The sequence below is a fragment of the Temnothorax americanus genome, unplaced genomic scaffold (genome assembly GCF_048541705.1).
Source record: "Temnothorax americanus isolate GAGA-0224 unplaced genomic scaffold, ASM4854170v1 Scaffold17, whole genome shotgun sequence".
NCBI lineage: Eukaryota > Metazoa > Arthropoda > Insecta > Hymenoptera > Formicidae > Temnothorax > Temnothorax americanus.
In genome coordinates, this window is record NW_027509307.1 from 2,767,770 (window position 1) to 2,780,162 (window position 12,393).

Here is a 12,393-nt window from a genome sequence, read left to right on the forward strand (position 1 = left end):
TGAAATTGAACGTGCGATAAAAAAATCGCTCTCAAGGATTCACAGATATCTTCTATTGTTTTTCATCATTATAGCATCCCCGAATATATTAACAATGCACACATATGGTGATCAGATATTTCGCTTTTAGACAACAAGCATCTTGCTTGCATATCTAATCTCGACTACAAATTTGAATCTTCGTTAACAGATTCCATAAAAAAGAACGATTTACTAAATCATTAAGTAAAATAATTCTACTTTTTGTTTATCTCTCGATTCATAAAAATTCTTAAATACTCCAAACTTGTAAAAAAATACTTAAATTCCTTCATTTATTGTAACGATTTTGCTTTTATACGACGCGAGGTGACTCAAATAACTATATTAGCGTTCTCTTTTGCAATTTGAAAATCTTATCACCATACGCTACACGTGGTCGTGTAGCGCGCATATGGGAGACGCGTGTATTTAACGCCGGTCGGTCGCGATATTGCTCCCCAAAGTTGCCGATTCATGCGCCATGAATATTTACAAACAGCGGCACACGTTTTTCTTCGTATCACGAACTTTGTTTTTCTCGCATAACGTTAATCCGTTTAAATTTTAATCGTATACGTTCACGAGCCGTTCACGCCTACGAGGGCAATACAGCGAATGGTTGCATTATTTTCCGAAGGCGCGGCCTCACCGAATGCTAACTGTCCGCAAATGACACGTAAAATTACACACTCCGCAGGTTTTTGTCACCGTGCCGAAAAGATCCCGGTGCTCGTTCGTTCGAGCGGAGAGGTGCGCAAATGCGGCCCGTGTTATCCCCGATCCGGTGATTGCGATTAGTCATAGTATATAAGGTGTTCCAAAGATTCCGAATTTTTTGTCAAAGCTCGAAACTCGAAACGTAGGCTGCGTTCCGATTGAGGTTCACTGCAAGTATTGAAAATCTATAGTTTACGTAACGTACGCAATGTAGATTTTCAGTATATCGACAGTGAATATCGGAACGCAGCCGCAGTGAGACAAATTAATCTACTCGGTGTTAAAATGCAAATAGTCTTTTCAACAAAAAGGAAGCAGTTGTACAGAAGGATGAATTGCGTTTCTGGAATCACAATTCGGAATCGTATCGCAATTTTGTTATGTAAAAGACAATGTCAATCTTATTTTCGATACGTTCTTATTGTTCATTCGCGCAAATATTCCAAGAAAAACATGCAACTCGAAGGTCGTAAAATTTATTGCGTTCACAGTCGAAGCGGTCACGTGGTTCATACCGCACACGATCCGGGAGACGCACGGAACGATGAAGGCGTTTAAAATAGCGATATAAATCGTGTCAAAATGGAAAACATACTTTGCGCGGGCAACACACACCACTTCTGTCATCCGTCGTATTTCGCCGTTATCCGTCACGATCCGTCGCGCATTTTTTTCCGAACAAAACGCGAACGAACACGCTCGTTCTGGTTCCGAATTCCGAATTCCGAGCGGATCGAGTATCCAATATATTCGGCGTGCCTGTCCGTGCCCTTCGCCGGCGGTCTAAAACGAATTGCGTGGGCTGTGCACCGTTGATTGGAAATTCCACAATTCCCGCGGACGTATCCGTTCGCTTGACCCGCGATCGCGGTTTTCGCAACGCGTGCGGGAAAAAGCAGGATGTGGCGTGTCTTCGAGAGCGTTTGGCGAGCGGAGCTGCAAGATAGAGACGCTCGAATCCGTCGCGTTTAGTCACCATCGGACAAAGCTTAAAGCGTCGTCTACAATGGCAGCAGGAGTATACGGTAAGACGTAAGCGGTAAGTTATCGATTAATGGGATTTTTACAATTCAAGAATAATCGACTGTGCGGTTGGTCAATAGCTTACTGCTTACGTCTTACTGCATACTCCTGCTGCCATTGTAGACGACGCTTATAAGTCTATCACGCGTTCTTTTTTTCATATGCAATACGAAACGATATGTTGATGAGCGATCGCGTGGCAATTGAATCGCAAATTAAGACGAATAAATTAGAAGCAAAGGTAATTAGTAATATTCCTTATCCCCGCGGCTTGTCGAATACACCGATGTGCAATGTAGGGACGCGCGAGTCACGTGTCGTCACCGCTCTACCATTTGAAACGCTTCCTATCGTCGAGGATGTGTCGCGACGACGACGAGGACGATAATAATCGCAATCGGACACCGCGTCGCGCCGCGCGTGTCGCGAAACTTCGGGCGACGGCGACGGCACGTTACTGGAAACTGGGCCCCTATATCGTTCCGCACGGCGACGATACGTTTCTCCTCTTCCTCTCTTTCCTTTACTCGCGCCCCGAGACACCTACACTCGGGTATCTCAACGCGTGCGTTGGACGGCTGTGCGTATCACCCGCGCACACACGCTTACGTATATGCATCCTCGTGGCGAATGCGACGACGTAAGTCTGATAACGGCGGGAATAACGATTGCGGCTCGTTCGTACTCTGTGATGATGATGCGGCTCGGACCGCGTCCGCCGCGATTATCCACTTTTTTTCATTTCGTTATCCGCGTCGAAGGACGCAGAGCTTTCGATACGATTGTCGCCGAGGAGGCTTCAAATGATGATTGCTAATACATTGTCGATATTGACGATCTATTGACGATAAATAAGTCTGTAAAACTGATCTAGAGTAGGAAGGTCAGGAGATGTAAGACGATTGAAACGAATAAGTATGAGATAATTATCGGACACAGAGGGCCGTTGTTGTAATAACAAGCAAGGCACTCGTTTAAAGAACGGTTCATGGATTTCACTGACACGAGGGCATTGCCACAGGAAGGAAAAATGATGAGGCGCCTCTTACAAGTTTGACGAGTTTGACTGCCATTGTATGGAAATGTGAGAAATCGGTGTCGCGCGCGCGGTAATTGCATCATTTTCAACATATATGCAACATTAAATTTTACATACGCCAGTGAATTCAATATGAAAATGTCTATTATGTATTTATTACATATTCTCGATACATGTGTAATGTTTATATATCTTCTAACGAGTAACAAAGTTTTCAGATATTAATTCAGATATGTGTCAATGTTTCTTCTCGTAAAAGATGCGAGTTAAATCGAGAAATTTATTATATAAAATATATTAAGAAAGCAATACAACAAAAAAAAAGATTTAACTAAAGATTGAAAAAGTTACAACAATTATAAGCTATTTAAACAATGGCTTTCATGGGTATCAATATTAAATTTAGCACATATTATGGATAACAAATAGATTCTAGAGAGAAAGAGAGAGAGAGAGAGAGAGAGAGAGAGAGAGAGAGAGAGAGAGAGAGAGAGAGAGAGAGAGAGAGAGAGAGATCTATATTATATATTTACGTGAAATTTAAAAGCACATTTTAAATACGTAATACGGACAGTTTTCCATATTGCCGGTTTGATCTTTATCGCGTTTATATTCGTGTCATGAACAAAGGTGCTTTGAGAATAACACGAAACTCGACGCGATACGGAGTGACTCGGCGTTTATAGATTAGTGTCAGTTGCGCGTGTGCGATAGGAAACCTTTTAAGTATTCTTTTACAGCGCAGAGTTAAAACGATCATGACAAAAAAATATTCGGACTGTCTTTATTTGTACGTTAAAATAATACGAATTACAATACAGATATGTCCAGATTAGTGGAGTCTTAAAATAGCGTATAGATATCATGCAACAAATTAATGTTTTGTATAAATGTACATATTTGTAAAATTAAAGGAAAAAAAATAATTATAAATAATAATAATAATAATGTTACCGGAATACTGTTGAAAATAATTTTTAGAAAGATCAGATTTTCATGATTTTTTTCTTTAAGTTCTTTATATTAGTTTTTTCTTTCCCATCTCTTTCTATACTGAGAAATTCAGAAAATCGTGCTTCCGCGAATGCATTATGTAAACACCTGAAGCATATGAAGACTTAAAAGTAATATTATCTCTCGACTATATCGCGTAAATATACAATCTCTTGAGTGAAGAAAACGTGTTCTGCTTCGTGTCACTTTTTTTTCTCTCAATTGTATAATGCTATACGATATCGTTTGCGTCTTTTATAATACCGACTGTGTTGACATAAACCAGACGCTATATTACCTTTCGCTATATTTCACTTTCGAAGTTAGGGTGATATATTTTTAAGAGCCGACATGAATTTGACCCGAAATTATTACAAAAAAAACTTTTAAGGCGATATCGAATTCGAAGACATAAAATACAAGTTTTTGACATTGTTATATATTTGAACACTTGTAAGTAAAATCTAAACAAATCAGTCTGTTAATTTATAATCTTAATTTGCTTTGTTACATGTCTCTATATAGTTGTGTTCAAAATAACCGAACGATAAAAAAATACACTTGATTTTATTTCGAAGTAACTGCGACGCGTTTAACAAAAAAGTACATTTATAGCCTTAAATATGAGCTTTATAACGTCGCTGCTACAAATCAATAGCATTTCATACAATTAGTTCGAAAATAATGAAGTGTATAACAATGAAATTCTTGCAGTTTTATTTAATTATTTGATTTGTATATATATTGAAAGAACAAATATCAAATGTTATTTTCTTCTCATGTAAGCGAATAAAATTAGTTATCAACAGAGCTCAATTATAAGAATGTTAAATAAAAGACTGAGCTAGGTTTCGATTTAATGATTCTCTCGTCTAATTCCTCGTTTAGAAAAGAGTATAAGATTTCAATGAATAGAAATCTCAATCTCATGGAATTTGGAAACCAACTCGAATACGTTTCATTGAAACACGAACACATTCGTTTACCTCTACATCATAAATTTATGTATCGTCTGATGCTGGATGCATCAGCGGATTCCATTATATTAATATTGATTATTGACATAAATTGTAATATAAATCATTATTGAATAGCATCTTAAGCGTTTTCATTAAAAAATAAACTTCTGTATCTATCAAGAGACACAGTCGTGAAGACGAACTATCTATTTGAGAATACCTTAGATTATTTCATCTCAATAACGGATTGATCGATTTTGCAATAATTTAATCAATAATCGAGTTTTCGATTATATAACAAAAAAGCGTATCTATTTTTGTTTTACGTGCCTTAGAAACAGAGATATAATCCATATTGTATATATAGAGAAATAGTATCGTCTATAATCTGTACACAGATAACAAATTTATTATAAGAGAGATTGAAGACAATATTTATAAATTAATCTTGCATGAACGTTAACGATTGTGTTCCGAATGTCCGATAATTTGGCTTTAAACTGCTTGAAGATCGCCATAATTTTTGTAAAGAATGTAAAGGATCCTTTTACAGAGATTCTGCTGACAAATCCTACATATGCACGTAGGTCGTAGGTCTGGTCCTGGAAAATTTACGAACTTATGACTCAAGACTTATGTAGCAAAAACTCGAACCGTGCCGTCTTTACTCAGATTGTTTGGCTCAACATCTTGCTTTTCTTTTCGATCGTAAATTTCGTCCCTTCCTCGGGGACAATGTCGAAATGCCGGTATTAAACAAAAGAACGGAATAACGGAAAGGTCAGCGCCGGCACTGCCGACTGCCGGCAGCACCCGCGCCGCGCCCCGCGCCCCGCGCCCGGCACCCGACGACCCGATGAGACTCGAGACGAGACGATGGCTGCATTCGAGGAGCGCGGGCGCTATTAGCGCTATTGCATCATTCTGTCTTTATCGCTCATCAGGTGTAAAACAAAGATAGAATTATCAAATAGCGATAATAGTGCGTTCCCCGAATCCAGCCGACGAGAGCCGGAGGCGCGACGCGCAACGCGCATGCGCGCACCAGTTCGCGCCGTCGCCGATTGGTCGGAAAAAGGCGCCGCACGACGGCGGCAGGGAGCCGATCAGGGACGACAGGGACAAGAGGGAACAGGGACGCGAATCGCGCAGTTTGCTTCGACGTCATCGTCACGGACGGTTCGGCTGGTTCGGCTCTATTCGTCGTGCGAATCGTGCGATTGCGTTATCTCGACGTTTCCGACGCCGGTTGCTAACTACCCCGTCTCGTTTCCCGGGACACGGAAAACGAAGGGAAAGAACACGAGGGAACGTTCCGACTACGTGCCCATCGAAGACACACGAGGTACGTGCGTGAGCCGGGTGAGAGTGAGCCAGGCGGCGCGTTTTTCTGTCGCGCGGCCATTTCTCCAGTCAGCCCGGCAGCACTGGTTTTATTATCGACCGTCCACCACGTGATATGGCGTAATTATACGCGCTAGGCGCGGAATATCACATTCGCCGACGGTGATACGCGTTGTTTCCCCGCTTATCGAAGGTGATTTCCTGTGCGAGGTAGAAGGCGACCCGATACGAAGCACGTTGCTTTATACGATCGCGAGCCAACCGTGTCGCTCGGAAAGATCGTTACCCGCGCTTTTTTTTTTTCTATTCGCGAAAGTTCCAGTCGGTAGGCCCGTTCGTTTTAGCTGAATTCTTGCCCAGGTCATCTTTCCTCTTTTTCTTTTCACGTTGGAGAGAAAAAAAGGAAATATGACCTGTGCGAGAAGTTCAGCTAAAACGAACAGGCCTAGAGTAACAAGCCGTGTGTCGTACAATTATTTTCAAGGACGTCCGATGGACGAACCGGTTTTTTTTTGTCGTCAATTATCCCGTTGTAAACATTCCAATACGTACTGGCGAAGACAAGAAAGTAGGGGTCACGTAAGAAAGCTGATTTTCGTGGAGACGAAGCCATAATAAATTCTTCGTTCTATATTGGAATATTAAAAATCAATATAAAGTCATGGGAATACAAAACGATGACTTGTGATTTTGATAGGATTCGGTTACAATTGTACCTTTGTATTGTGTATGTCATTGTTGACATTATTAATACATGATATTTGAAACTTAACGAGATAAAGTAGAAACTGCTGTGACTCTTGATCTCATGCTTATCTGCAAATTAACTTCTCAATCTTTATCTCCTTCCTGTTCTATCTTCGTTCCTTCAATGTATATCTCTAAGCGAAAACTAATGCGTGCAGAAAGCATTAGTTTTCGCTTAGAGATATACATTGAATATATATATATATATATATATATATATATATATATATATAGTGATGTTCATAATCCGAGTTCACATATATATATATATATATTGGTTGGATAGAATTTTAATAAAATCTTAAATGTGAACTCGGATTATGAACATCACTCTGTAAAAAATAAAGTTATTTCTTGATAATTTATCTCGGCATGTTAGAATTACCATTTTAATTTATTCACAAATCTATTAATCATTATTATATTCAATTTATATGTTTATTATTAGATTAAATTACTTTTGTCATCCTGTAATCTTAGACGTTTGTCGTAATGTGATTTGTATTGAATAATAATCCATATCTCATTTTATTTTTGAGAGAGAGAGAAGCAATCCAATATATTTATTAATTATACACGTATTATTAAACTCAAAAGTTTTCTGTTATATATATATATATATATATAAAATTATACGTTATAAATATATAAATTTTTTACTATGTATTAAGTATAATTTACATGCAATATATATGTGTAATGTGTTATGTATTGCTATAGGTAAAAATGGCTGAAGAACAGTGGGGAGTTGATGATGTGGACTTTACTCAGGCGCCAGTAAATACGCCTTCCGTAAGAAAATTTTTTACACAATGTGGAATTATATATAAAAAATAAATAATAACGAGATAAAATAGTCATTAATATTGACATTATATTTTTATAGTTTGATGAAGGACGCGCGCCTTGCCGCGGTAAAGGACGTGGCACAATCCCATACAACAACAACAACGATACAAATGGCAGTGTGGGAGGTTACAATAGCTCCTATAACAGCAAACGAACAGACGACTACGAGGGCAGCTACGATAATAATACCCACAACGAAGATCATGAAAATAATAGATTTAATGGCGATAATAGATTTAAAGGAAACAGACAAGGCAATGATAGACCGCGTTATGGAAATAACAGAGGTGATAACGATCGAAAGTTCCAAGGCAATAGGGATAGGAACAATAGTAGGCGAAACAGGGATGATAATGGCGACGAAACTGAAGATAATGGCTATAACGGAGGTTATCAGAACGATAGAAGGGATCGTGGAGACCGACCTAGGAGAGACAGAGATGATAATAGAGGTGGAAGAAGCGGCGGTTACGGTAGAAAGAGGGATGATGATAATGATGGTGGCTACAATGATTCTGAAGATAGGGGACGCAGAAGAAACGATGGTGAGTCTAGAGAAGGCAACGAAGATGAGCCAAAGAAGAGAGAGATTTATATTCCGCCGGAACAACCTGATGATGAAAAATCCTTGTTTGGAAACGATGTGTCAATGGGAATAAATTTCGATAAATACGATGCCATCGAAGTAAAAGTGACCGGTGAGAATGCACCACGTCCGATACAATCCTTCGAGAGTTCCGGCCTCAGAACTATCCTGTTGGAAAACATCAAGAAGTCAGGTTATACGAAGCCTACCCCTGTTCAAAAGTATGCCATTCCAATTGTAATGAGCGGCCGCGACTTGATGGCTTGCGCGCAAACAGGTTCGGGCAAAACTGCGGCCTTCGTGGTTCCTATCATACATACTTTGTTAGAAAGCCCAAGAGAGCTAATTAAAACGACCACATCCTGCGAGCCACATGTAATAATTGTATCGCCCACGCGCGAACTGACTATGCAAATTCATCAACAAGTGAAGAAATTTTCTTTGGGCTCTATCCTGCGTGCCGAGCTTGCATACGGGGGAACATCCGTTATGCATCAATCGAATAAGGTGCTCAACGGTTGTCATATTCTGGTCGCAACTCCAGGTAGACTGATAGATTTTATGGGACGAGGCAAGATTAGACTCTCTTCCTTACGTTTTCTTGTGCTGGATGAAGCTGACAGGATGCTGGATATGGGTTTCCTACCTGATATCGAAAAGATTATAGATCACGAAACAATGGTAGCGTCAGAAGAAAGACAGACGCTCATGTTCTCTGCCACTTTCCCGAATGAGATACAAGAACTCGCGAGTAGATTTTTACGGAATTATTTATTCCTCGCAGTTGGAATTGTGGGTGGTGCCTGTGCTGACGTGCAACAGAACTTCTACCAATCATCTGGTCAGTCCGAAAAGCGAAAATTGCTGAAAGAACTGATAGATAAGCAAGATCAACTGGGAAGTATCGAAGGTACCTTGGTATTCGTTGAACAGAAAAGACACACGGACTTCATCGCCGCTTTCTTGTCGGAAAGCAATTTTCCCACAACTAGTATACATGGCGATAGATTACAAAGAGAACGAGAAGAAGCTCTAAGTGAGTTCAAACGAGGAAAAATGAAGATCTTAGTGGCTACGGCGGTTGCTGCGCGAGGCTTGGATATTAAAAATGTCTCGCATGTAATTAACTTCGATATGCCAAAGACGATCGACGAATATGTTCATAGAATCGGACGAACTGGTCGAGTTGGAAATCGCGGCAAGGCCACTTCATTTTTTGATTCAAGTACCGATATGCCTCTTACCGATGATCTGGTCAAAATTTTGAAACAGGCTGGTCAGTCGGTACCTGACTGGTTAGAATCCGGTGGCGGTGGCGGTGGCGGTGGCGGAGGCAGAACTTACATGCCAGGAAAGGGCAGAAGATTCGGCGGGCAAGATATCAGAGGCGTAAGTAACACTATGATCTAAATTTTTTATCGAATATTAACATAATTAAGGAAAACGCCGTTAAACAATTCATTACTGTTGAAAAGTAAAAATTTGTATTATGAATCGCAGATAATTTTTTGTGTCAAATCGGAGTTTTTAATAAGCATAAATAACCGAATAATAGTATAAATGGTTGTAGATAAATGTGAATAATTCTTCTGTGCAGGACAAGGATGCATACGGTGATACATATGACGATGTTGGCCATGCACCTCCCGTACCAGCTGAACCAGAAGAAGTATGGTAGATTTAGATGCTTCGTATTCTATACGATATATAAAATACTGCTTTATTTTCTTTAATTTTAAAAAAATATGATAGGTTCTACAGATATACATGTAAGACAGAAGTGTATGGACAGTGTTGACAATCGATTTTTGTTTCCTTTTCTCTTTAATTGTTTACTATGTGATATACTTTTATTACTGAAGTTACATACGGTAAAAAAGAATGTGGTGTATATGGCTTTACATTACTACCTCGAATTCTCAGGCATAGAGTTGATAATATCTGAAGTTAGTTCCAGTAGTTAAGTTTTAAATTACAAAAAGGTTTTTAGATTACATACACATACATATACTTACATTACTTATATTTTTTGTGTATAGCATAGCGTATTAAAAAACATTAATTTTGGATAGTGATTTAATATAATTGTAAGTTTCTTTTTTTTTTCTTTAATTAAGGTATATCCATCTTAACATGATGTGACATTGATTATTAAAGAAATTCTTTGATAGTAGCATCGAATTTCAAGACGGATGATCATGTAGGATATAAATATAAAATATTCCTCATATAAAATATGCAAAATGTAATGAGTAATTAACGATTTTTTTCCGTTGTCTTCACATACTATCCCTTATATAATATATGTAATTTGTGATCAGTAATACATTATTTTTTCCATTATCTTCACATACACGTCACTTTTACGTTAATCTCTTACGTTAATCTAAAAAATCTTTAAAAGAAATTTTGGGGTATTTTGTCTATATAAAGATTAATTATCTATAAAAATGCATTTTTTATTTAAAAAAACGCATATATATATATATTTTATGTCCCACACGATCATCGAAAAGTTGAATGAGTCATATTTTGTGATTATAGTTTATTTCACGAAATACTGCGATTATATTTCGTTCCTTGATATGTTACATTTTTACATGTTATAATAAAATATATAACATATAATAAAGTTTCATACTTTTATAACATTTTTAGTTGTGATACTTTTCTAATTAAATTCCAATAATAAATTGCTTTAACAGGTTTCAACATATTAACATGAGTTAGTACATTATACAAATCTATTTTATCATTATTAATTAGCATAATTTAATGTATATAAGAAGGAAGAAGTAAAGTAAATAATTTCAATGAAAGTCCACGTTAGACAAGAACTAGAAACTTTTTCATCCTGGATTTAGCCTATAATTTATTAATTTCTTTTACACAGATTCAGCAAATTATATTCCATATCCAACCAATAAAAAAAACACTTCCGACATGCATAAAAGATGTTTAAGAAGCCTTTTATTTTAAAAATGCTTGATTTTTCGATTTTATATATTTTCTACAGTTTATTGTAAATAAAAATTATTAAAGTATATTGCCAAAAGATTTTTTGAGAATTCTTAACACTGGGCATCTTTGTATTACTTACTTTTTTTAATGTCTACGTATTCTTTAAATATTCTTTAAATTTCGTACATTAATAAAGCGGTAGAATTTTTATATTAGGAGAAAAATGTACACTGATGTAATAACAATGACATAAGCAGTGGGTAATACTTACCGTCGCTCATGGCCATGTCCATTAAGTGCAAATCTTCGTCATTGAGTAGGGACGAAAGAAATCCGTCAGTGGTTTGGTTCATGGAATCTGTCGCCGGTGCGTGATAATACATCATATCGTTAGGTTCAGACTTGTAACTCGCGCCGCTCTCTGCACCCATTGGCTCGCTACTGTTTGTCAAATTCATTGATGTTGCCACAGCTGAACCCAAATTCGACGACCCACCTGTAACAGTGAGCAGCTTAGTTCAGACAATGAAATTTTCTTAGATGATATTTTTATAGTTACTGCATTCCCTCATCGTTTTCGTGCAAAAATTGATGACGTCGGCTAGAGTTTGCACGAGGGTGAATGAGTGCGTGAATGAGAGACAAGCCACTGTGAATTTATGCTCTGGAGATTATACAACTTACGTATTAGGCTTGCCGCGAGAGTACAGAAAATATTTTGGCTAAAGATTGGAGATTTCGTAGACCTCTGATGCACACATCGCGTGTTACCTTCATTTATCTCAACAGTATAATTCACATTGCGAAATTTCGTTGCATCAGAGAGAAAGAAATAATAATATGTGTTAATATAAAAAGTAAGAACACAAAGAGCTTCCCGTAGCAGCTTTAGGCAACACTCACCCACATTGTGGTAGGGTCCTGTTGAATTGAGATCCCCGACCGGAGGCGCTAAGGTAGGATTATGGAGCAATACATTACGTTGCGCCTCGTAATGACTGTGACTTATACCGTGTCCTGGATATCCAGGATGCGCTGGATGTGCGAAGTGATCCGGTCCTCCCGGGAGGGATAAAAGAGATGCGAGATCCTGCCACCGCTGTTCCATGCTCATCGCTCGCACAAACGGCATGCGACCCTGAAACGAATAAAAA

The 12,393-nt window shown here is 38.2% G+C and overlaps 2 protein-coding genes across 8 annotated transcripts in view; one reads left to right on the plus strand and one right to left on the minus strand.

Moving 5' to 3' along the window:
• Positions 1–10,345, plus strand: part of Vas (ATP-dependent RNA helicase vasa) — a 29,297-nt gene extending 18,952 nt beyond the window's left edge. The window contains exons 1-4 of one of the 3 annotated variants that reach the window (XM_077403338.1): positions 5,888–6,097; positions 7,564–7,635; positions 7,730–9,667; positions 9,876–10,345. In XM_077403338.1, coding sequence (XP_077259464.1) covers positions 7,570–7,635; positions 7,730–9,667; positions 9,876–9,956 — 2,085 coding nt within the window. In that variant the 5' untranslated portion in view covers positions 5,888–6,097; positions 7,564–7,569 and the 3' untranslated portion in view covers positions 9,957–10,345. Of the gene's footprint in view, positions 1–5,887; positions 6,098–6,489; positions 6,676–7,563; positions 7,636–7,729; positions 9,668–9,875 lie in introns of those variants that run through there. The other 2 variants (XM_077403337.1, XM_077403339.1) reach the window with 2 other exon arrangements.
• The window catches only part of Cnc (NFE2 like bZIP transcription factor cap-n-collar), a 103,603-nt gene that overhangs the window by 16,882 nt on the left and 74,328 nt on the right, over positions 1–12,393 (minus strand). For 4 of the 5 annotated variants that reach the window (XM_077403332.1, XM_077403335.1, XM_077403334.1 and 1 more), the window contains exons 6-7: positions 12,143–12,377; positions 11,511–11,735 (exon numbers count right to left, since the gene is read on the minus strand). In XM_077403332.1, the coding sequence (XP_077259458.1) occupies positions 11,511–11,735; positions 12,143–12,377 (460 nt within the window). The remainder of the gene's footprint in view (positions 1–11,510; positions 11,736–12,142; positions 12,378–12,393) is intronic. The other variant, XM_077403333.1, reaches the window with a different exon arrangement.